The sequence below is a fragment of the Callospermophilus lateralis genome, unplaced genomic scaffold (genome assembly GCF_048772815.1).
Source record: "Callospermophilus lateralis isolate mCalLat2 unplaced genomic scaffold, mCalLat2.hap1 Scaffold_784, whole genome shotgun sequence".
Classification (NCBI taxonomy): Eukaryota; Metazoa; Chordata; class Mammalia; order Rodentia; family Sciuridae; genus Callospermophilus; species Callospermophilus lateralis.
The window spans coordinates 564,129-590,037 of record NW_027515870.1 but is presented as its reverse complement, the minus strand read 5'-3'; the positions used below and the strand labels follow the sequence as shown (position 1 = coordinate 590,037).

Below are 25,909 nucleotides of genomic sequence, written 5' to 3'. Positions count from 1 at the left end.
AAGAAAAAGAAAAAAATAATTTTTTAACTGAAAAGAAAGAAATGAATAGTTTTGGAGTATAATTCCATATTATCAAAGAGTCTTTTCAACATTGGGGTGCAAGAAATAAGGAGTGGCAGGAACATTATAGATATTGGCTAGTTATTGATGCTGAGAGAAGCCATAAATTCAAGTGTGTGTGTTTAAAATTGGAGGTAATTATTGGTATTGGAAGAGATACTGAGCTTAGAAACATCTACTGGAACTTAGAAACCTCAAGAGAAACCATAATATCAGTTCTGTGAGTGAAGAGACACTACTATATAGGCTATATAGACAGCTACTATATCCCTAGTACCTAGAATAATGTTTTGCACATGATCAGCAGTTAATAATGTTTTACAAATGGATGAATGAGGGGTGAATAGGGGAAATAAACAAAGCCGCTTTATCAAGAATCAGCTGTGAATCAGGATAGGCCTTCATGTTAGAATGAAAATCAGAATAGCTTTTGTCGCTTGCTATTTAGCATCGTTCTATAAGCCCTAACCATTCCAAAGATAAAAAGATACATGGCATAAATAGAAGTAGATAATTCACAGGTGTAATTAAGAAATTGAGAAAAATAATCTAAGCAAAGAAACCAAAAAACCTAATGTAAAATAAATGTCAAAATTAGCCAAAAATGTGTAAGACCAATATAAATAAAATTAGAATACAATCAATTTAATAAATGAGATATTGAAATGAGTTAAGTATTAAACAGCATAGAAAAGTGTCAAGAATATCTACATTCAAAGGAAGTAGAAGGAAGGAAATAAAGAGCAAAAATAAGAGAACTTGTAATAAACAAGTGGGAAAATTTTTCAAGAACTTTGGAGGTTTATTATTTGAAAAGATTATTTACAGGTATTAGATCTCCGAAAATATGACCAAGGGGGGAAAAACACATAAGCAAAATCAAGAATGAAATAAGGACATAAGTACAGGTACCACAAGAAATTTTAAAAGTCATAAAAAATGCTACAAATAATCTCTGCCAATAGATTTGAAAATATAAGCAAACTCTAGATGGTGTTCTGGAAGAATATAAACTACCAGAACTAATGCAAATAGAAATGAATAAGTTCAAATAACCATTAAATAGAAATGAATAAGTCAGTAATCATTAAAGAGTTGAAGTAGTGGTCAGAAGTTTTCCCTTTTGCCTCATCTCAAACCAAAATGCTAGACTTAAGACCATTTTACAAGTAATTGTTATTAAGTCTCCAAGAACAAAAGTGTAATTGTCCACTAAAGTAGGATTAAAGAGAGAATGGAAAAACAAAGGAAAGAAGAAAACTGAAGAAAGAAAAACCACCCAGTTCACCTTAGAAGGCCAATATTAATATGAAGTCCTGATAGGAATTGTAAAGAAAATAAAATTGTAGAGTAATCTAACTTGTAAGTGTAGTTGCAGAAATTCCAAATAAAATATTAGCAAGTTATACCAAGAGTGGACAAATAGTTAAACATTTGAAAAAAAAATCTGTGACTGTAATCTCTACATTTTTATGTAGCAAGACAAAATCCATGATTATTTTAGTGCATCTCAGAAAAAAATACATAAAAAAATTGACAACCCATTTATAAGTTAAAAAAAAAGCTTTAGGAAATCAGGAATAGCACGGAAATTTTATAGTCATGATGCTGATTTTCATCAAAATGTTGACAGATTATATTTCTGATGGTGAAGTTTAGAAGCATTTCCATTAGAATCAAGTATAGGACTAGGATACATACCAATTGTCAACATTACTATCGCAACATGGTTTTGTAGTTCTTAGTGAATGCTTCTCCAGTTCTTGCAATATGACAAGAATAGGAAATGAGAAAAAATATGAGCAGATCAGGCAAAACTTTAAATCCAAGATAATAAGATGTTTTGAGTTTTTGTTAAGAAAGTTATAAAATATTGAAGACACAAAGACCTGACTGTGTGCTAATACATATCATATCCATAATGGAAAGATACAAAGAAAAATATCAGTTCTCTCCTAATTAATAGTTCTAGTCAAAATTACAATAAGGTTTCTTAATGAATGTGGAATACTGATTCTAAAATTGATATAGAAGAGTAAATAGCCAAGAATACTCAAGACAATCTTAAAAAGTATGTATTTGTTATCAAAACTTATTACAAAATCATTATAAACAATATGGTTTAATGCCAGGATGGTTAAGAAGATCAGTAGAATATAATGAAAAGCCCAGAACAGATCTGTATCTTGTAAAAATTTAGCAAGAAAGCCCTACAAGTCAATGAATCACTTAGTGAATCTCTACTACATTCCAGGCACTGTTCAAGTCATTCATAATTTAACAGTGAATGAAAATGGTCAAGGAAGAATAAAGTTTACTTTTTAGGGTTTAAATGAACATTAGAAAATACAGACAAATATTTCTGGTGGTCTTAAGTGCTATGAATAAAATTACAGTATGATAAGAAGATCTCCCTAAGTGTAGGGCTTTTTTTGCATAGGGTAGGTCAAGGAAGACTACTTTGGTGAGATGATATTTGAGCAGAGACAGAGGAAATCAAAAAATAAACCAAATTAGCAGAAGCTTAGAGTATTCAAAATTGTTTGGGAGGAAAAAAACAAAATTGTTTTGAGCACAATTGACTTTTGATACTAGAGGTTAGAAGTTAGGGAATTAGATCATTGTCACTTTAGGGAAAAAAATCAGGTTGGTTAAAAATGTACACATAAGAAGAAAATAGAATCTTAAGATAGGGAAAACTTTTAATAAAGACAAAGCATGGGAAAACATTTAAAATTTTTATTGTATCTTTTAAAAACAATGATGTAAAACAGATTTGAGGACTGGGACTAGATATTTGCCATGAATGTAAGTTGCAAACAAAAGCTATCAAGAATATAGAAAGAACAATTAATGTAACAAGAGGTCCAAAAACAAAATAATAATGGGCAAAAGATGTGAAAGACATGTGCCTGAATAGCAAATCAAAGTATCTAATAAACATGAAAATATTCTTTCAACCTTACTATTCAGTGTAAAAATAAAATAACATTTTATACCCATTTAGGTTGGTGAAGTTAGTCTGATATAAAGAATGGTGAGGATGTGAGTATATAAGTACTCAACCTTCTGGTAGCATTGTAAATTAGTACTGTTATATAAAAATAATTTGATCAAATCTAGCACAGTTAAAAATGCACTATCTGTGACCTAGCAGTTATATTTCTAAGTAGTTCTCAAAGTGGGGTTCCTGACCAGAAGCCCAGCATTACTTGGTAACGGGTTAGAATTCAAAGCTCTTTGACCTCTCCTGAATCAGAAACTGTGGGGATTGGGTTAGGTTCCTAAAGTAACCTGTTTTAATAAGCATTCCAAGTGATTCTGATGCATGTTACATTTGAGAACCACTAATTAGAAAGAAATTAGCACATTTATCCAAAAATTAGGAATAAACCAATTTATCTCCTGAAAGGAAATGGACAAATTTTGGTATAGTCATAATACCACAGTTAAAATGAATTAACCTGTTGCCTTCATGCTGTTTATTTTTTTGTTTGTTTGTGGTACTGGATTTTAAACCCCCCATTACCTACATGGAATAATACCACAGACATATTGAATGAGAAAATAAATTTGTAAAATTAATATCATTTGTGTAAGTCCATAAAAATACAAAATATACAGTGCATTGAGAATGCAAAATGTATTGTAATGAGAAGTGATAATGTAAGAATTGGACTGGATTTGTACCAAACTATGATTATGGTTGCCTGTGAGAAAGGAGTGATGAGAACATAGAAGTTTATGGGGAGTACAGGGAATGAAAAATACAGAGAAAATGTTATAGTACTTGTTAATTTGGGTTTCGAGTTTATTGCTTGCATTTTTCCATATTTAAAATAATATTTTAAATCCAGGCATGGTGGTGCATGCCTGTAATTCCAGCTATTTGGGAGGCTAAGGCAGAGGAGGGTTCTAAGTTCAAGACCAACCTTGGCAACTTGTTGAGACCTTGCCTTAAAAAGGGCTGGGGTTGGGATTGTGGGTCAGTGGCAGAGTGTTTGTCTCACATATGTGAAGCACTGGGTTCAATCCTCAGTACCACATAAAAATGAAAATATTGAAAAAAAGGGGCTGGAAATGTAGCTCACAGGTAGAGAGCAACCCTGGGTTCAATTCCCAGTGCCATGAAAATAAAATATTATTTGAAAATAAAAAGAAAGATAAGGAAGAGCCAAGACAACATGAGAGAAATTGGTATGAAAATTTGTTCTCCTGGTCTCCTTGGCTAACTACTCTTACACAGCTGTAGCCTATCCATTGCTGTTAGTCCTCTTAGGGTTTTTAATTGGACCCTGCATCTTTAACTGTTTATTTAATAAGATATATAAAACAAAAAATACATTCTGTAAAACTGATGGTCCTCCATACTCACTACAGTAGCTGTAAACCAATGATGATTAATTAATGATTTGATTAGTTCCATAAAACCAGTGGGGAATGTTATAGGCCAGGCTATATAAGCAATGACCAAACAGACTTCATTTTACCCTGAGACTCCATATTACGTAAGAAGAGCTTCTCCCATAGGAAAGTCCCATCACTGTACCACATTACTAATTGCCTAGCATAGCCTACTTGCAATACAGAATAGCAATTCTTGCACAATGTAAAATTGTTCTCTTTGGTTCCCACTTTCCTTGGGCAGTGTACCTTTGTGGGGAATAATTGATTAGATGTTAGTAGCCATTCTTTAATGTGTATTCAACTAGGGTCACTTTGATCCATTTCTCTTTTGATTATGATTATGAAAAAATCCCAGGAGAAATGAATGAAATGAAAATTTGATGAAGACATTGCATTGTTTCGCTAATGGCTTTATTCAGCTTCTGTACTACTTCTTGCTTGCTTGCTTGCTGGTTGCCAAGTCAATCTGGATGTGGTTTTCGCCTTTAAATATCCTAAAATGTTGAGGCTCTAGGCTGTTTCCTGCAGAGACAACTTGTTCCTGTAGGGAGCATTCCCAGACAGTCAGAATAAAGACTCTCCAATATGGACAAATCATAAGCTATACCAAATATCAGAATTTGCTCTAAAATTGAGGTAATGATACTACTCTCCTTGAAAAAAGAAGTAGCTAAGTATAATTGAATGAAGAATGAAGAAAAAATGTCATTGGTTCTCTTATGAAGTTTTAAACTATAAATTATTTCTCCTCTTGTTTTAGTATATGCAAAAAGCAAATTATTTTATAATAAATTATTTTAAATTTTTCTAATATATATTCACTTTCAGAATGATTTAAGGCTACAGATGATAGCTCAGTGCATATGCCTTTCAGTGGTTTATTCAGCTGACGTGGATCAGGTTCGTGAATATATGGAAAATGAAAAAGATAAAGCTCTTTGCAATCTTAAAGAGGAGCTTATTTCTACTCAAGAGGAAAAGATCAAGGAGCTTCAGAAAATATACCAGTTAGAACTACAGAATGTAAAAACACAAACAGGTAAATAGTTTCTGACTTATAATTACCATGAAGCATCACTTAGAGTCCACCATTTTATAATTCTGTTCTTAGAACTCACAGGGGAAGGTGACTTGTGTATCTAAGCCCTAGTCTTATTTGTTCATATAAACATTGGATATTCATTCAAGTGCTAGAGAAAACTAAAATTACTGAGTCATTTTCCCATAGGAAATTATAATCCATTGGGAAAGCATATGTAAAATACACTGAAAATTTCTGAAATGTAAAGAATGGAGGGAGAAAAAAGAGTTTTGTCTTTCCTGTGGAGATGAGTAGGATGAGGGTATGGGTAGGAGTAACTGGGTTGGAAATTTGGGGAAGGCTATGGAGTCTTAAGCATTGAGCTCTATCTAAGATTGCATCCTTTTGGGAGAACTGGGAGTTCAGGTTGTGTTAGCTAGATAAAACTGGAGAGATTGGAAGGAGCTTGATCAGGAAATATTTTATGTACTCTGATGAAACATGTTTATGTTTTATGCTATTGGTGATAAGACCTACAGCAGGATTTTAAATAGTGGGAGTAACAATAAGATTTTTATTTTAAATTGATACCATTAGGATCAGTTGGAAGGGATGAAATTATTGATGGGAAGACCAGCCAGATTGAATTGAGTATGATAGAAAGTTAAGTTCAACACTTAGAGTTTGGTTCTAGTTTGTCGTTAATGTTAGCAGAAATTAAGAATGATACCCAAGTTTCTACCTTAAGAAACTAGAGTATGGTTCTAGTCATAGAAAGGAACCAATTTGTGAAAAAAATAATAATTCAGTTTTAAATATATTGAGTTAAGAATAGAATACTTATTGACTTTGAAAAAATATATAGGAGTTAGTTGAAAATAGAAGTCTGAAACCTGGGAGAAAAATTTAATTATGAGGTAAAGATTTATAATCAGCATGAATGTCAAGGACAAGAGGTCAAGGACAAGAATGAGTTATCAGGGGAAACTAGAGAGTGAGTTAAAAGACCAAGATGGCATAATGGGAAGTAACAATGTTAAGGGACCATACAATGAACCATAAACAATTAGTCACAGTTAATGTTTTTCTTTCATGATTATTTGGCCAGTTAACTAGACTTCTTGTGTTCAAGGTATCTCTAGGCCTTCACTTTTGCTTTTAGGAATGAGTTTTATTATTGTAATTGCTTTGGTGAACAGAATAGAATTTCAAGCATATCAGATAATACCATGCTTTTTCACTTCAGGGGTTCTTTGAATATAGTAATATTTTAAGTTTATATTTTTTTAAATTGATATCTTCTTGAGGTAGTCTGTCCACTATTTCCCAAATTGCATGTTAACTAATGGCTCATTTAATTGGCAAAAAAGTTAGTTTAGTGATTAATTATCAGCATTTTTAAGAAATAAAAATAAAAGAGGAAAGTGAAAGGTGTTAACTACTCTCCTGTGGTCCCTTTTCAACACTTCTTTTGTTTCATGTTTCTGAATTGTTTTAAAGATATAAAATTGTTGAATTTAGAGATACTATACCATAAGGATAGGAGAAATGATCTTGAATCACACTGTTTTCTTGTTTTCATCAGTCAGAATTAGTCAAATTAAAACCTGAGTTTCACTCAAAACATTTTTCAAAGAATAAATATTTTTATACATTGAAATAAAATGATTGTTATTTCACTGAGAAGTTTGTATTGAAATGTGTATTGTCTTCTCTTCCTGTTATCTTCTCTGAAAGATACCAAAAAAATTAAACAACTTGAAGAACAAATTCAAGAATTAGAAAACTTCATATGCTTTTTGCGCAAACAATTGAAAGAAACTGAAGAAAATCATAGGGCAGAAATTTATTCTCTGCAGGAGAAGCTTCAAGCCATTAGTGAGACCACGGTGGACCCAAGGTATCTATTTACTTAAAACTTCATTCAGCAGTATTTGTAGCTTAGTAACAATGATAGTATCATCTGGAATGGTTATTTTAAGAATAAAATATAACTTTAACAAAGAGATAGGATGTAACATTTTTTAAGAAATAAGAGCAGGAGATAATTCTGTATTTGAAATGTGTGAAATAAATGTTGGTATAAACCAAAGACATTTTATTATAGGAATTTTACTTATACTTTTATAAAGATGTTATTATTAATCTATTTTCTGAATTAAAATATGTCAGGTAGTAGACATTTACTTGTTTATTCTATGCCTAGGCTTTGATATGTTGATGTGGTGAGTACTTAAATAGTCTAAGTATGATCATTCCACAATGACTTGAATATACTCCATTTGATTGTCTAATGCTCAAATTCATCATGTCCCAAATAGAACCCTGATCTATGAGGAGAGAAGAAATGATCTTCAATTACCACTATGTATGTTTTCTTGGATCAGGATCTTCTAAAATTTGCTCCTTCTGTAGCCATCTTCATCCATCGTGACTCCTTTCTGTCATAACTCTCTGCCATTCTATGAAAAAATCTTGTTTTTTTTTTAACCTTCAAAGTACATCACAACTGTGCCACTCCTTACTGCTCCACTGGTCCCTGCCATTGTTTTGTGTTTCACCTGGATTACTCAACTTCTGTTTACAGTCTATTCTCTATATAGTCAACACAAGTGCCAGAACCTTTTCTTTTATAATTTCAGTTACATCATGTTACTCTAATCCTCTTCTGCTCTTTACAGTCTCACTAGTCCTGAGGACCATGACATCTTTGACTTTTTCCTACTGACTTTCTTATCACTTACTGTTCTCAAACCATATAATCCCATGGGGTTGGGGTTGGAGCTCAGCGGTAAAGCGCTTGCCTGGCTTGTGTGAGGTCCTGGGTTTAATTCTCAGCACCACATATAAATAAATAAAGTAAAGGTCCATTGACAACTAAAAACACTTTTAAAAGATTAAAAAAAAAAACCTCATACATCCCCACTGTGATCCTCAATTATATCACATATCAGTACGCTTCTGCTTTAGGGATTGATTGGCTTTTTCTTCTACCTAGAATGATTATTCTGCAGGTATTTTTATGCCCATACCCTCATCTCCTTTGGTTCTTTACTTAGATGTCATGTTCTTACATAAATTAAAATCGTCCCCAAAGAGTCTGTGTCTTACTTTTCTACTTCATTTTTTCTTAAAATTATTTGTTTTATATGTACAAATACATTATAATCATTGTGTGCATGTATATGTGTATATAAATAATTTATGTGTGTAATTTATGTATCCAAATATATATAAATTTAGAGGAAATACTGTTTCATTTTGTTTGTTTTCAATTAAGGAATTTAAGCCTTTTTAAAAAAAATTTTATTAGTTGTTATTTTATTTATTTATTTATTTACATGCAGTGCTAAGAATTGAACCCAGTGCCTCATACACACTAGGCAAGTACTTTACCACTGAGCCACAACCCCAGCCTAGGAATTTAAGCTTATCGTTGTCTATTTAAGTCACTGATGTATTCTAAATCCACATGATTTCTAAATACTAATCTTGCCTTATTGTTATAAGATTAGACATTTTAAGAAAACATTGTTACAAAGTAGTGAATGCTTATATAACAATACAGAATTCGGACATACATACCAAAAGATATGTGGGTAGATAAAATTAAACTGATTGTAAGTTAAAATTAAACTAACTGTAAGTTAAGAACCTTCTCTTTCCTGTTGCCACTCTTCATTTCCAATATAAGCAATCATTGTTACTTTTGATATGTATTCTTTCAGACATTTTCCTATTTATATAGACATATATGTTAAAACAGGCTTTTAATGCAAGTGAGAATTTACAAGCTTTTTTAACTCAGTAATATATCTTAGGTATATCTTTATATATATACATACATACATGCACACACACATATATTTATTTATTTATTTATATATATATATATATATATATATATATATAATTTTTTTTTGTATCAGGGATTGAATTCAGGGGCTCTTTACCATCAAGCCACATCCTCATCCCTCTTCCCTCTTCTTTTTTTTTCAGAACTACTGTTTTTATTTTAAATAACTCATGTTCAGATCTACCACATACCAGTTGGGTAATGTTAGACAAATCAATTTTAATGAACTATTATTTCTATATATGTAGTTTCAATAACTAATTATTATTTTTTAGTTCTAACAATTTTTTTTTCTTCTAACTAGTTATCTAAGACAGTAGGATGCATTTTGACATATCATACATAAATGAAGTATAACTTCTCATTCTTTGGTTGTGCATGATGTAGAATATGTGATGTAATCATATATGTACCTGGGGTAATAATTTCTGATTCATTCTACTATCCTTTCTTCCCTCATAACCCTCCCCTCCCCTCATTGCCCTTTGTCTAATCCAAAATATGTTTATTCTTCCCTACCCCCGCCAACCCATTGTGAATTAGTATCTGCATATCAGACAAAATATTCAGTCTTTGGTTCTTTGGGATTGGCTTATTTAGCTTAGCATGATATTCTCCAGGTCCATCCATTTGCCACCAAATGCCATAATTTCATTCTTCTTTAAGGCTGAGTAATACTTCATTGGGAAGATATATATCACACTTTCTTTATCCATTCATCTGTTGAAGGACACCTGGGTTGGTTCCGTAGTTTAGCTATTGTGAATTTAGCTGCTATAAACATGATGTGGCTGCATCACTGTATTATGCTGATTTAAAGCCCTTTGAGTATAAACCTAGGAGTGGGATAACTGGGTCAAATGGTGGTTCCATTCCAGATTTTCTTATGAATCTCCATGCTGCTTTCTATAGTAGTTGCATCAATTTGCAGTCCCACCAGCAATGTATGAGTGTACCTTTACCCCCACATGCTTGCCAACATTTATTGTTGCATATTTTTTCTTTTTCTTTTTTTGTGGTGCTTAGTAATGAACTAGGGCCTTGGTCATGTGACGCAAGCAGTCTACCAAGTGAGCTATGTCCCTAGGCCTGTTGCTCGTATTCTTGATAGTTGCCATTCTAACTGGAGTGAGATAGAATCTCATTGGAGTTTTGATTTGCATTTCTCTAATTGCTAGAGATGTTGAATGTATTTTCACATATTTGTTGATCAATTGTATGTCTTCTGTGAAGTGTCTGTTCAGTTCCTTAGCCCATTTATTGATTGGTTTGTTTTTCTGGTGTTTTTATTGTTTTTTAATTTTTTTTTAGTTGTTGATGAAACTTTATTTTTTAAATTTATTTATATGTGGTGCTGAGAATCAAACCCTAGGTCCCTCACACATGCCAGGCAAGCACTCTACCACTGAGCCACAACCCCAGCCCCTGTTGTTAAGTTTCTTGAGTTTTTTATATATCCTGGGGATTAATGCTCTGATGTGTATGTGTGGTAAAGGTTTTCTCCCATTCGGTAGGCACTCTTCATGTTATTGATTGTTTGATGTGAAGAACCATTTTAGTTTGAATCTTTTTATTGATTCTTGCTTATAGTTCTTGTGCTCTAGAAATCTTGTTAAGGAGGTCAGTTCCTAAGCTGAGGTGGTAGAGTTTGGACCTACTTTTTCTTCTGTTAAATGCATGGTCACTGTTCTAGTGCCTAAATCCTTGATCCACTTTGAGTTGAGTTTTGTGCAAGATTAGAGATAGAGGTTTAATTTCATTTTGCTTCATGTGGATTTTCAGTTTTCCCAGCACCATTTGTTGAATAGGCTATCTTTTCTCCAGTGAGTATTTTTGTCACCTTTGTCTAGTATGAGATAACTGTATTTATATGGGTTTGTCTCTATGTCTTCTATTCTGTATCATTGGTCTATATGTCTGTTTTGGTGCCAGTGTCATCCCATTGTTTTTTGTTGTTGCTGTTATGGCTCTGTAGTATAATTTAAGTTCTGGTATTATGATGCCTCTTGCTTCACTTTTCTTCCTAAGGATTGCTTTGGCTATTCTGGGTCTCTTTTTTCCAAACGAATTTCATGATTCCTTTTTCTAGTTTTACAAAGAATGTCATTGGAATTTTAATAGGAATTGCATTAAATCTATATAATGCTTTTGGTAGTATGGCCATTTTGACAATGTTAATTCTACCTATCCAAGAATATGGGAGATATTTCCATCTTCTAAGGTCTTCAATTTTTTTCTTTAGTTTTCTGTAGTTTTCACTGTAGAGGTCTTTCACCTCTTTTGTTATATTGATTCCAAATATTCTATTTTATTTTTTTACACTATTGTGAATGGGGTAGTTTTCCTAATTTCTTTTTCAGTGACTTTATCACTGATATATAGGAATGAATTCGATGTATAGTTGTTAATTTTATATCCTACTACTTTGCTGAATTTCATTCATTAATTCTAGAAGTTTTCTGGTGGATTTTTTAGGTCTTCTAAATATAGAATCATATTGTCGGCAAATAGTAATAATTTGAGTTCTTTTTCTATTCGTATCCCTTTAATTTCTTTCTTCTGTCTACTTGCCCTGGCTAGTTTCCAGGATTATATCAAATAAAAGTGGTAAAAAAAAGGGTATTCTTGTCTTACTACAGTTCGTAGATGGAATGCCTTCAGTTTTTCTCCATTTAGAATGATTTTGGTCTTGGGTTTAGCATGTATAGCTTTTACAGTGTTGAGATTTGTTTCTACTATCCCTAGTTTTTCTAGTGTTTTAAACATTAAAGGGTGCTTTATTTTGTCAAATGCTTTTTGTGCTCCAATTGAAATGATCATATGATTCTCCTTGAAGTCTATTGATGTGATGAATTACATTTATTTATTTCTGTATTTGAACCAACCTTGAATCCCACTTGAATATGATGCACTATTGTTTTAGTCAGCTTTTTTATTTCTGTTACTAAAAGATCTGACCAGAACAATTTTAAGAGAGGAAAAGGACTCATGGTGTTATTTGAGGGCTCATCGTGTTTAGATGTCTTAGTCCATAGAAGGCCAGCTCCATCCCTTGGGCTTTGAGGTAAGGCAGAACATCTGGAAGAAGAGTGTGACAGAGGGAAGGAGTTCACATAGTGATCAGGAAACAGAATCAGAGACTTCACTCTCCAGATACAAAATATATACCCCATATAGAGACTCCACTCTCCATATAAAAAATGTATACTCCATAGCCATCCCCCCAATTCCCATCTCCTCCAGCCATACCCTGCCACTTCTTTTAATTCATATCGGGGATTAATTCACTGATTAGGTTAGTCATTTCTCTTCTGAATCTTCTTGCATTGTCTTATGTGAACTTTTGGGGGATACTTCACAACCAAACCATAACAACTATATATTTAATGTTTTTATATGTGAGTTGCCAGAATTGTATACAGAAGTTTTGCATCTATGTTCATTAGGGATATTGGTCTGAAGTTATCTTTCCTTGATGTGTCTTTGATTTTGATATCAGGTGATACTAGCTTCATAGAATGAGTTTGGAAGAGTTCCCTCCTTTTCTGTTTCATGAAATAGTTTGAGGCTTATTGGTATTAATTCATCAAAGGTCTTGTAGTACTGGGTAAGAATCTTTTTCATCCTGGGTGTTACTTAAATGGTTGGCTTTTGATGCCTTCTTCTATTTTATTGCTTGAAATTGATCTGTTTAAATTGTGTATGTCCTCCTAATTCCTTTTGGGTAGCTCATTTGTCTCTAGAAATTTGTTGATGTCTTTAAATTTTTCATTTTTATTGGAGTATAAATTTTCAAAATAACTTCTGATTCTCTACTGTATTTCAACAGTATCTGTTGTAATATTTTTTGTGATTATGAATTTTAGTGATTTGAGTTTTCTGTCTTCATTAGCATGATTGAGTTTATCAATTTTATTTATTTTTTCAAAGACACAAATTTTTGTTTTGTTAATTTTTTAATTGTTCCGATTATTTCAATTTCATTTATTTCAGCTCTGATTTTAATTATTTCCTGTCTTCTACTGCTTTTGGTGTTGATTTGTTTTTCTTTTTCTAGGGCTTTGAGGTCTTATGTTAGGTCATTTACTCATTGACTTTCCATTCTTTCATGAATTTAGCTTAATAGTGTCCCAGAGATTTTGACAAGTTTTATTAGTTCTCATTTATCTCTGGTAAGTATTTTAAAAATTTCATCCCTGATTTCTTCTTATGTCCATTGGTTAGTCTCTAGGTGTTGGAGTTTTTTATTTTTTATTGTATCAATTATTTCTAATTTCATTCCATTATGATCTGATAGAATGCAGGGTATAATCTCTTTTTTATTTCATAGTTGTTGCTTTGTGGCATATTTTAGAGAAGAGTCTGTATGCTGCTGAGAAGAGCATGTATTCGTTGATGGGTATAATACTCTTTATATGTCTGTTAAGTATAAATTATTGACTATATTATTAAGTTCTATAGTTTTTTTGTTTAGTTTTTGTTTGACGATCTATCCAGTAGTGAGAAAGGTTTGTTAAAGTCACTCAGTATTATTGTATTATGGTCTATGTAATTCTTGAAATTGAGGCAGGGTTTGTTTGATATATGTAGATGCTCCAATGTTTGGGGCATAAATATTTAACGTATTATGTCTTGTTGATGTATAATTCCCTTAAGCAGTATGAAATGTCTTCTTTGTCCCTTCTGATTAACTTTTGGCTTGAAGTACACTTTATCTGACATGGGGATAGAAACCCCTGTTTGTTTACTCAGTCCATGTGAGTGGTATGTTTTTTCCCGTCCTTTCATTTTCACTGTGTGGATGTCTTTGCTTATGAGGTGAGTCTCTTGGAGACAACAGATTTTTGGGTTTTGTTTTTTTAATCCAATCTGCCAATCTATGTCTTTTGGGTTTATTAGTTTAGACCATTAACATTATTTTTGAGATATGATTTGTGTTCCCAGTCATTTTAGGTTATTTCTACTTTTTACTTTGAATTAATTTCTCCTTTGATTGATTATTCCTTTTGTATGGCTCCTCCCTTTGTTGATTTTTTTTGACTTTTTTTTCCATCTTCATGGAATATTTTGTTGATAATGTTTTATAGCACAGATTTTCTAGTTATGAATTCTTTAACCTTTTTTTATTACGGAAGGTTTTTATTTCATCTTTAAATCTGAAGTTTTATTTTTGTTAGATATAAAATTCTTGGTTGGCATCCATCTTCTTCAGAACTAGGTATATATTATTCCAGGACCTCCTGGCTTTGAGGGTCTGGGTTGAAAAATCACCTGAGATCCTAATTAGTTTCCCTCTATATATAATCTGATATTTTTTCTCTCATAGCCTTTAAAATTCAATCCTTATTTTCTATATTTGACCTTTTTTTAATGATGTGTCTTGATGTGGGTCTGTTGTGATCTTGTACATTTGAGGTCCTCTTGTATTTGATTTTCCATTTCATTCTTCAGATTTTGGAAATTTTTTCATATTATTTCATTGAAAAACTGGGCATTCCTTTGGTTTGTATCTCTATGCCTTCACCTATCCCGATAAATCTTATTTTGGTCTTTTCTTGTTATTTCATCATTCTTGGAAGTTCTGTTCATGGTTTCTTACCATCTTCCCTGTGTAGTCAACTTTATTTTCAAAATTATATATTTTGTCTTCATTGCCTGAGGTTCTATCTTCCAAATGGTCTAGTCTATTGATAGTAATTTCCATTGAATTTTTAATTGGTTTATTGATTGTTTCATTTTGAGGATTTCTGGGGTTGTTGTTGTTGTTGTTGTAATTTTCTGAGAATCTCTGCCTCTGCAATGATCTTTTACCTCCTCAAATTTATCTCTGATTTTATTCCCTATATCATTCTTTATGTACCAGGTCAGTCTAATATGTACTTTCTAAATTCCTTTTCTACATTTCTTTTACTGTGTTGTCTATGGGTTTAATTATTGGATCATCTTGGTTTGTTTGGGCCACTTTGTTCCATTGTTTTCTCATGTTGTTCTTATGTCTGTCCTTCTAGCAGTGTGGTTTTCAAGCACTACAGTGTCTACCCTGTAGATTAATAGTGTCCCTGAAGATTTCTAGTACCTCGCCTTTAAGGAAGAGACAAATAATAACTGCACCCAATACAAATAATATACAGCCTTAAACCAAATAGCTCCTATTAAGGCATCCACAGTTTTATTCCATTAAACTGAAATGATGTGTTCAATTATTGTCTACAATATAAACATTAAGTTTGCAAAAAAGTTTACAGTTTCCATTGGTGGACAAAGAGAGAACAAAAGTCATGTAGGGTGTGATGTTTATGAGGAAGGATCAGAAAAGATAGAAGTTAAAAAATTATAGGAAGAATGAAGGGAGGACTTAATAGAGGTTGGGTGTTAGCAAGAGAAAAGTGAGAAAGAGAATACAAGGAAACAGATAAATGAGAGGGGAATATATATATATATATATATATATATATATATATATATATATATATATATATATAATTTTTTAAAAGAAAATAATAACAAAACTGTAATGTACTATTCAGATATCCCAGTCCTCAATAAAATGATCCATGAAAAATACTTGGTTTCAAAAATGGTAGACATGTGAGAGAAGAAAAAAAAGGAATCTGGATGAAAAATTGAACACTTTTTTCCATTGCAGTTCAAGTTTCTCAGCTTCTCTTCTGAGCAGTTAGGTATGTTGTCTGGAATTTGATGCTAGCTCTACCCTCAGGGTAGTTAGGGTTGCTAGGGTGAGAGTGTTAGTCCTGGAAGCGGAACTACTAGAGCCAAGGTGTAGGCTTAGGTACGTTCCAATCTCTTCACTGCGTGCCTATTGGTCTGAAGATTTTAAGTCATCACACCTCCAAGGCTCAGCAATTGTCTGTCCACATTGGAAGACTGTACCTCGGGAATCTCCTTTAGGTTCTACACATGTGATGTAGGAATCTGTTCTTAGCCCACAACTTTGCCTGCAGACCCCATGAACCCTGGTCATCATTTGGTCTCCAAACTTGATCTCTTTCTTTGCCTGTCCTTTCAAATTCACAGTCAGGCACTTTTCTTCCAGCCAGTACTGCAAGCAGCTGATTGGATGGGGAGGGGAAAGCCAGGTGGGTTTCCTTGATCAGTATTCTCCTGTGTAAATGTCCCTCCATGCTTGATTTTCTCCGGTCACTTTGGAACACTCTCTATCACACAGCATGGGTTTGCCTTGCACATTTTTGGGGCCAGACTTCGATCTGCCAATAATTGACTCACCTAACTGCAGGCCCCCCAGCCACTGCTTCACAAGGGTTCTTTCTGCTGTCCTCCATGCATGCCGCCAAGAAAGCTGGTGGCTTCCCTCCTGTACACACATGCTGTGCAGCACAGCTTACTGATTTTTTTTTGTTGTTGTTGTTTTTTGAGCAGTATCTCTGAGCTCTTAAGCTCTCCATACCGCAGAACACCTCTGTTTTCCTAGGAATGGGGGTTCCTTTATTGCTTTACTACATTCACCTAGGGATTATTCTGGTTTGTACTTCCAGCTATTTTACAGCCCTGGAGCTGGGGATCTTTCCCCCTTATTTTATTATACAAGATCTCTTGAGTCCATGATCTGTTTTGAGTATCCAGTATTAAATTCCAGTTAAGTCCTTCCTAGTTCTGGACCATTCACCCATCTTGTTGAAAAAAGTGACCTTTTTGCTTTTCTTGGTTCACTCCACAGATCTGTCAGGGAAGCAAATACTTTATTCAGCCATCTTCCTGCATTTCCAACCGTTTTTTTTTTTTTTTTTGAAAGAGAGTCTCACTAAATTGCTAAGGCTCATCCTGAATTTTTGATCCTCCTGCCTCAACCTTCCAAATTTCTGGAGTTGCAAGCACACACCACTGTACCTGGCTCTTTTAATATATTTAATCCAATATAATCTATTCTATATTATTATATGTTTTGTGTCTGTGTAATTTAGATATCCATGTAATATGAATAATATGTATCATATATCTTAGGTATATAAGTAGTGTGTAGTATCAGTGTATATAGTATGTTATGTACACTGTTGCTATATAAGCATATCTAAGATGTTATTTTTAAAAGAATTATTAAAAATTTTTTTTACATAATAAATTTTTTATCATACATTTATACTGAAATTCATTAAATGACATAATATTCATTGTTACTTTTAATTGGAAAACTTAGTCAAAAATGTTTTAAGTTACAATACTTGTAACCCTGAGGGAACTATCATTTTTGTATCCCCACTGCCTCAGTACACGTTATACATGGTAGAAACTTTGGATAAAACACACAACACTAATTTTTTTTTATACTTTTTTATTTATATTTAGTTCTCTGTTGATTCAGTGGTAATTAAAGAATCTGATGTACAGAAATCAGTAGTACATCCTGGAAGTTGTCTAAAAAAGAATATTGATCATGCAATAGAGGTATGTTATTTTTGATCTTCATTTTTAAACAGTTATGTACACTGATACTTTTTCTTACTATCAATTTTATGTCTTCAGTTTTGTAATTATGTAGTAAATATTTGGCTAAGATTAAGCATAAATCATGAGGATAATACCTTATGTAAAAGATCCAGAATGTCTATAGAAATATTTTTCATAGCATAGGAAAAACACAGAGAAAGTTAAATTTGAGAATTTTCCTCCCCTGTTACAGTTTAAATTTTTTCTTTGTAACATTTCTTTATGAACTGTGTAACAAATCAGCTTCAGTACCATGGCCAACATAGTCTTTCCTTCCCATTATGGAAGCGGAGGGTATCTTCAGAATGGTGTATAGGATTCCCTAAAATCCAAGGTGCTAGGGCTGGAATAATGGATCAGGCCACCTTCCAACAGAAATAATGATAGAAAAACGCTTTTTTTACCGTGCTTGCCACTGAACCACTCTCTGCCTGTCCTCGACATTGTATTATTCAAAACTTTTTTCAACCCCCAACTGCATCATCATCTTCACTAAATAATTCTAAATTCTAGTAAAAATTAAAATCACTGACTATTGCCCATTCTCATTCTGGATATTAAGAAGAGATATGAGCCACATTCATCCCTTATTAAATGTCTGTTGGATGAAATTCAAATAATTGGTAAATAAACAAATACTTTCATGTTGACTGTATATCTACATTTCTAAAAGAAGATTTATTTTTTTAATTGATAAAAATAATTTGTATGTGGAAAATTGTGTTCTTTTAATAAATACCAAGAAGAAAATTTGCTCATGATTTCATTATCAAACATAGCCACTTGTTAACATTTTACCTATGTCTTATTAATTATATTTAAGTATCTTTAACCCACCCTAGAATTTATGCTAATAATTACAGATATGTAAATATATTTCTCTCTTTGCATCTTTAAGTTTATACTAAGTGTAATTATTTTGTAGGATTATTAGATTAAATGTTTTTAGTTAAAAGATAACTGAAATTTATTTTTATTTGAAAGTGTCCAAAAATAGTGATATTTTTGGAATATTGACTACATCCTTAAAATTAATGGTATAAAATCAGTGTAAATTGTCATATTTCACCCTTAAATTTAGTTTTCTAAGGAATGTGGAATGAAACAAGAAACAAACATGGTTAAATTTTTGGAAAAACAATACCAATAAAGATTAGAAGAAGAAATAGCTAAGGTAAGTTTATAGTTTATCTGCAAGGTTTTCTTGGTTTATAGATTTTCTTGATCTTTGAACTGTCAAAAAAAGCATGGATTTTATTGATGGTATGTACTTTGTTTTTATTTGTAAGTTTCATATATAGTCCATCAAACAGTTGTGTAACAGCATCAACTATAATTGCTGCTTCATAGAATGTTTTGCGGTGCTTTTCATTGAAAAGAACGTTTTTTCTTGATATAGAATAGTAATTACAATTTTTCAGAATGCCACAAGTTTTTATATATGTGTTACATTGTAAATAGTTACCTTGTGAAGGAGTTTGGCATTCTAAAAATGAGGGAAAAGTTATGAAGAGAAAAAGTAGTTGTATTACCCTGATAAATTATTGTAATGTTAGATAATAACTACAGATACTGATGGAGGATTGTCACATAACATTATCACTCATGGCCAAGTGAATTTTCTTGGAAGGAAGAAATATAAAGACTTTTATTTTTTTTTTATTTTTGTACTGAGCATTTATTGATGTTATAGTTAGAAAAGTTTTGCTTGTTTTATTTTAAAAGGCAGGCAGTAAAACACTTTGATGTTAAATTTATTGAAAAATAGCCTATCTCTGTATCATTTTATCAGAGGATTTATGTTTGTTTTTAAAACTATGGGGCCAGGCTTTTTTCTAATTCATATAATTTTGAGTAATGACCCACTTTTTAAATCCAGCTGGTATTTATAAATCTAACCTTTTTTTGTTTGTTTGATTGATTTCTTTAGGTCATTGTGTCAATGAGCATTGCATTTGCTCAACAAACTGAACTATCTAGACTATCAAAGGGAAAAGAAAATACTATGTCATCAAAACAAGCATTTACTTTCTGTCAGCAAAATGAAAAACATTATTTTAATGAAATGAAATTATCTCAGGATCAAATTAATCTTCAGACCTCTGATGCATTGGACATGAAATTTAAAGAAGAATTTAAGCCACTTAGTAAAGAATTAGGAGAAGATGGAGAAGTTCTATTACCAAACAGTGATCATCTTGATGATATAACAGAATCAGAGGTCCACCAACTAACTATTTCAGAAGAAATGTTCTCCAAAGACAAAACATTTATAGTTAGCGAATCTGTAAGTATGCTTCTTTGAATATAAAAAAGAAAAACTTATAATAACATCTTCAGTTTAAAACAGTAGCAATAATGCTGATTAATAGAGAATGAAAGTATGAAGTCCAGTCTTGACTTTAATGTATTTTATTAATTATAAGGTATTTGATTAAGTGAAACAATATTGGTGTGAAGTATAAAATAAATCAGGTCATAGTATTCTTGGTTGTCTTATGGACATAGTACATGTTAAGTTCTCATTGTAAATTATACCTGTGTTAGTTTTATTTAAACTAATTGAAGATTAATTATATTATAACTAGGTAATACCTGTGGCCAAATGATTTGCTCAATTAAATGTAAGAACATAAAAGGAAATTGCTACGAATTCAAGAAGACAATTCAAAGTATCTTATTATCTCTATACTAATTCTTTTTTCTTGTTAGTTGAGGATCTGTTACCCCAACGAATTGCAGCCTTTATTAGAAAACAATAAATTCTATTTCTTTTAAAATTATCTGAATTTCAAATTTATTTTATGTGTTCACGATAGATATATCTTGTTCAGAGGAGTATTCAAATAAAACTGTCAGCTTTTTATGTAATGCAAAACTTGTGAAATGTTTATGAAAACTAATTTAGCTATAGCTGTTCAAGGCAGAATGATTTTAATTAGTATCTTAAGGGATTGAAGTATTCATAGAACCTATTGACTTGTCATGAGTGTGAGAAACTCATAAATGTAAAGCATTTATTTCCAAATAAAATTTATTATAATTTTTCTTTGAATAAGCAGTTTTCTATAATACGGTGATGACCAATGAATAAAAATTAAATAGGCAAAATTCCTTATATTTTGTGAACTTAATTTTTAAAAATATTTTTCTAGTTGTATATGGACATAATACCTTTATTTTATTTGTTTATTTTTATGTGGTTCCCAGGATTGAACCCGGTGCCTCATGCATGCTAGGCAAGCGCTCTACTACTGAGGCACAACCCTGGCCCTATAAACTTTGCATGTGTGTGTGTGTATATTTGTTGTTGTTGTTTATATTATTTCCCCATTATAAAATATCAAGAGATATAAAGGAGTTATAACTTTATTAAGAGAAGGGGCTAGAGATGTAGCTTGGTGGTAGAGCACTTGCCCAGCATGTGTGAGGCCCTGGGATCAATCTCTAGTATGGGCGGAAAAAAAAGTGGATGGGGTGGGGGTTGGAGGGGGTGGATAAAGAATCTTGAGTATTTTGTTTTTCTCTGTTAGAATTAGATTTTAGCTAAACTATCTTGTAAGTAGCTGTTTCCTTTTGGAAAATAACATGTATGGTGGTAATAAATTAACTTCATGTTGTTTTGGAATTATAAATAAGAAAAATACTTTTTTAAAACAAGTGATTTATGGGCTGGGGTTGTGGCTCAGTGGTAGAGTGCTTGCCTTGCATGGGTGAGACACTAGGTTTGATCCTCAGCACCACATAAAATAAATGAAAAAAGGTATTATGTTCATCTACAACTAAAAAATAATTTTTTTAAAAAAAGTGATTTATGCTTTTGTTTAATAATAAAACTAAAACTCAGATGCTTTATGTTGTTAATAGAATTGTTTTCATATTCAGTTAAAGTATCAGTGCTGACTAATTACCACAAAATATGTTATGATTGAGTTTTTTGCTTGTGTTTTTTCCTATCAAAGATTCATGGTAAGATGTTGACATCAAGCATGGATGCTTCTAAACAAATGATGTCAAACGAAGAACAGTTGGAAGATATGAGGCAAGAACTTGTACGACAGTATGAAGAACATCAACAGGCCACAGAACTGTTGAGGCAGGCACACATGTGGCACATGGAGCAGCTACAAGAAGAGATTAAGAGACTTAATAGACAGTTAGCCCAGGTATGGAACTTTAGAGTCTCTTTTCTCCTCAATTGAAATAATGGTATTTTTTATGTGGCTTTTTTTTTAAGTCAAAATTATTTTTCCTAGATACAAATAAATTACAAATACTTAACATCAGGAAGTTCCTGGGATCAACTTTAGACCTTGTTAGGCACACCTAACTCAACTGATATAATGTGCATTATCATTTTATTTAACTGCCTTTCAGGCACTGGAAATGTGACTACAATATAAATTTTAAAATTCTATTGACCATACATAGCTAAAGCACTTTGAGAGTTTTGGAAATATTATACTGAGGTACTTGAGTATACAGTTGCTGTCATTCACTTTTTCAATGTTCATTTGTAGTTCTGTGAGTCTACCAATTACCATCTCCAAGGTTTATCTTTAGCTATCTTTAATCCATCTTTTTAATCATGAATGGAAATCTTCTGAAGTAATCTGTTTCTAGAACTCTCTCAGAGGACACATCTCTTGTTGATTAGAGAAATTCAAATTTATATAACATTCTTTTCTAAATTTAAATATCTCATGGTATTTGGGAGCTATATTCTTATCAACTGCTATATAAAATATACTCACAAAATTATTTCAGAAAAGCAAGAAATATTTGCATGAAAGTTCTTATGAAAACAAATTTATTGAATTTAATTTTGAAAACTAAAACGTGTATTTTTAAAATATAAAATAATAGGGAAATTGATATTTGAGAATAAAATATATCATTTGAAAAATCAGTTTTGTGGGGCTGGGGATGTGGCTCAGGCGGTAGCGCGCTCGCCTGGCATGCGTGGGGCCCGGGTTCGATCCTCAGCACCACATACAAAGATGTTGGGTCCGCCGAGAACTAAAAAATAAATATTAAAAAAAATTCTCTCTCTTTCTCTCTCTCTCTCTCTCTCTCTCTCTCTCTCTCTCCTTTAAGAAAAATCAGTTTTGCTTTTCTTCATTGCATTTTGTGAATTTATTCTTCTAAAATTTCAATGCAAAAATTGACAGAGAAAATATTACTCGAACTATACAAATTCCCGAATATTTAAGTTTAAATAACTTTTTTTCTAAAGTTGCGAATTTTGCATTGAACTTCATATGTGCCTTTTAATCCGTAATAATGAAATATGAATCATAAGGTAGAACCAAGGTCTCTTGGTCCCAAGGGGTTAAAAGAAATCTGCTTTTTACCTCTATCGCAATCAATATTCTTCCATGACCTCTTTTCTTATTTAGAGATCCTCATTAAATAACAAAAACCTGGTTTCAGAAAGAGAAAGGGTGCTTTTAGAAGAGTTGGAAGCACTAAAGCAGCTGTCTTTTGCTGGAAGAGAGAAGCTGTGTTGTGAGCTGCACAGCAGCAGTACGCAAACACAGGTAGTATTGACTTTGGTGCATTTAGGAACAGTAGATCAACAATGCAGTAGGATTTGTTTGTCTTTATTGTTGATAGGTGATGTATTTTTATAGTTACTGAGCTTAACATATTGGTGATCACTTAGATGTAAGGTAGGTGGAGTCAAAATGCCTTGCTTTCTGTTTAAGATAATTTGAATCTGGCATTGCTGTAGGAGAAACTGTTCTACCAAGGAGCAACCTTTATTGACAACCCTTATTGCCACACTATATAGAGTATATTAGTTTGAAGCCATTAAAACATTTTTCATCTCTACACTTGAATGTTTTATCCTTTTCTTGATACTGCTGATCTCTTGATAAATTGTAGTTAAATATTATTTCAAGCACTTTCTGGTTCACATCATACCAGTACAGAAGAATGATATGCTGTTTTTAAGATGACAGGTTTTCTTTCTGTCTTGTCCTCTCTGCCGTTGCACAAACTTAAACAGAATGAAAATGAAAACCAAAGGGAAATTGAGGAACAGACATTGAAAGAAAAGGAAATGGACATAAAACCTGAAGATGTACCTCCTGATAGTCTGTCCAGTGAAAGCTATACAAAATGTGTATTTTTTCAGTGCAAAGTCAATTAAAATGGTTGTTCAAATGTAATAAACTTTATTCATCCTGATTTTTATCTTGTATATGTGTATTTTCTTAAAATGTCAATCAGTTACAAACTTGCATTGTCTCAAAGAAACTTTTTAAACCAGAAAATTAAGTATTTTATGATCCTCTTTTGAGTAGTTACTGATTCACCGGCCAAGGGAAGATTACATGATAAGGAGTCTAAATTTAGGAGACAGTCATATGTGCCCAGCCATTCTTGCTGGAGGTAAATTATTTGAATTGGCAGCAATTTTCTGGGGAATGCAATAAACAGGGTCAACTTCCTGAGAGCTCTGATGTTCTTACTGCAGCTGTCAAAGTTGGGGCCACTCCGCCCTCTTCCTTAACCAAGGTCTCAACCCCCTCGATTGAGGCAGGCCACCGAGGAGTATGGTTCTCTATTTCTTTGTCTAAGTCTTGTAGTCCTGATGTATCCAGTGGAGAAACCCCTCCCTAACCCATAGGAATTCATGTGTTTTGACTTTTCAGTTGCAGCAGGAAGTCAAAGACTGGAGTGCATCACACACTGAGCTCAGTGAACAAATCAAATCATTTGAGAAGTTCCAGAAAGATTTACTTGTAGCTCTTAATCACAAAGATGATACTATTAATGTAAGTTTATACTCCAAATACATGTTTCATCTCATGAATTCTCCTGAAATCTTCTGAATTAAAATCGAGAGTCTTCCAACCTTTTGCTTCTTTTCTAGGCTTTGACTAATTATATCACACAGTTGAATCGGTTACAATGTGAATCTGAATCTGAGGATCAAAATAGAGAAGATGAGTCAGATGAATTAACCAACGGAGAGGTAGCAGGTAAGATCAGTCTCAGGGAGGTTGAATCCTTTTTTTGCTTTCTTGTCTTTAATTAAGTATTTATACAGATGCCACTTTTCAGCTGGCTGATTTTCTTCTTAAGCTTCAGGGTTGTAGACACATATCACTGGATCTATAGATATGTCTTTTGCATTGGCAGAGGTGGGTTGCTGGGGTATAATGTAGCAATAGGCATGTGAAGAACACTGACTTTTTCTATTCCATTGAAAACTAGTAAGTACACTGCAGCTACAATAGTCACATCCTATACAATACTTAGAGTATTGAACATTGTACAGTAAGAGAAATTTATTTCTTAACTTATGCAGATGATAGTTGATTTTGATACTCATCATCTCTATGGCTCTGTGGTTTTAAGGTCCACAGTCAGTCTTAAGAGTCCGGAGGTAGTTGGAACCATAAACTAAGGCTGTGAGAACAGAGGCTAGAGACTATCAGAAATCTAGAGAGAGGGAGTGTAACAGTGTTTACTGATGAGGAAAATATTTCCACATGTTTTCTCCCAAGTTGGATATTGCTTACATAGCAAGTATTTCAAACCACACCTGGTAGTAGATTCAGGGAGAAAATAGAGGATTGAATCTTTCTAAATAAGACACTTACTTGCCCAGGTGAAGATAGATCTGAGAGAGAAGAAAAGATTTTATCTTACAAGAATAGCATAGATAACATTTTAGTTGTGCAAACTAGAAATTCACCTTTTTTTTTTTGTTTTGTTTTTAAGACAGACACAGTACTTTTATTTATTTTTATGCTGAGGATCAAACTCAGTGCCTCACACATGCTAGGTGAGCACTCTACCACTGAGCCACAACCCCAGCCTGAAATTCACCTCTCTCTCTCTTTTTTTTTTTTTAAATCTAAGCTTGCAATTCTCTTAAAAGTCATTAGTCTAATCAGTTTAGTTATTTAATTGATTTTTTTTCTTCTGGTGTTTGAACACAATCATTATTTAGTTTGGGGAAGTTAGGAGAATATAGAGTTAAAAGTAAGGAAAGAAAAAGCTAAAGTCTTTTGTTTTTTAGGTGATCGGAATGAGAAGATCAAAGATCAAATTAAGCAGATGATGGATGTCTCTCGGGTATAGTT

At 32.6% G+C, this 25,909-nt stretch overlaps 1 protein-coding gene across 1 annotated transcript in view; it reads left to right on the top strand.

Annotated features, from left to right (window-relative positions):
* Positions 1–25,909, top strand: part of LOC143387271 (A-kinase anchor protein 9-like) — a 70,655-nt gene that overhangs the window by 34,911 nt on the left and 9,835 nt on the right. The window contains 8 exon segments of the mRNA XM_077108445.1: positions 17,667–17,765; positions 18,889–18,981; positions 19,738–20,094; positions 21,770–21,973; positions 23,207–23,347; positions 24,470–24,592; positions 24,691–24,799; positions 25,846–25,901. Of these exon segments, the coding sequence (XP_076964560.1) occupies positions 17,667–17,765; positions 18,889–18,981; positions 19,738–20,094; positions 21,770–21,973; positions 23,207–23,347; positions 24,470–24,592; positions 24,691–24,799; positions 25,846–25,901 (1,182 nt within the window).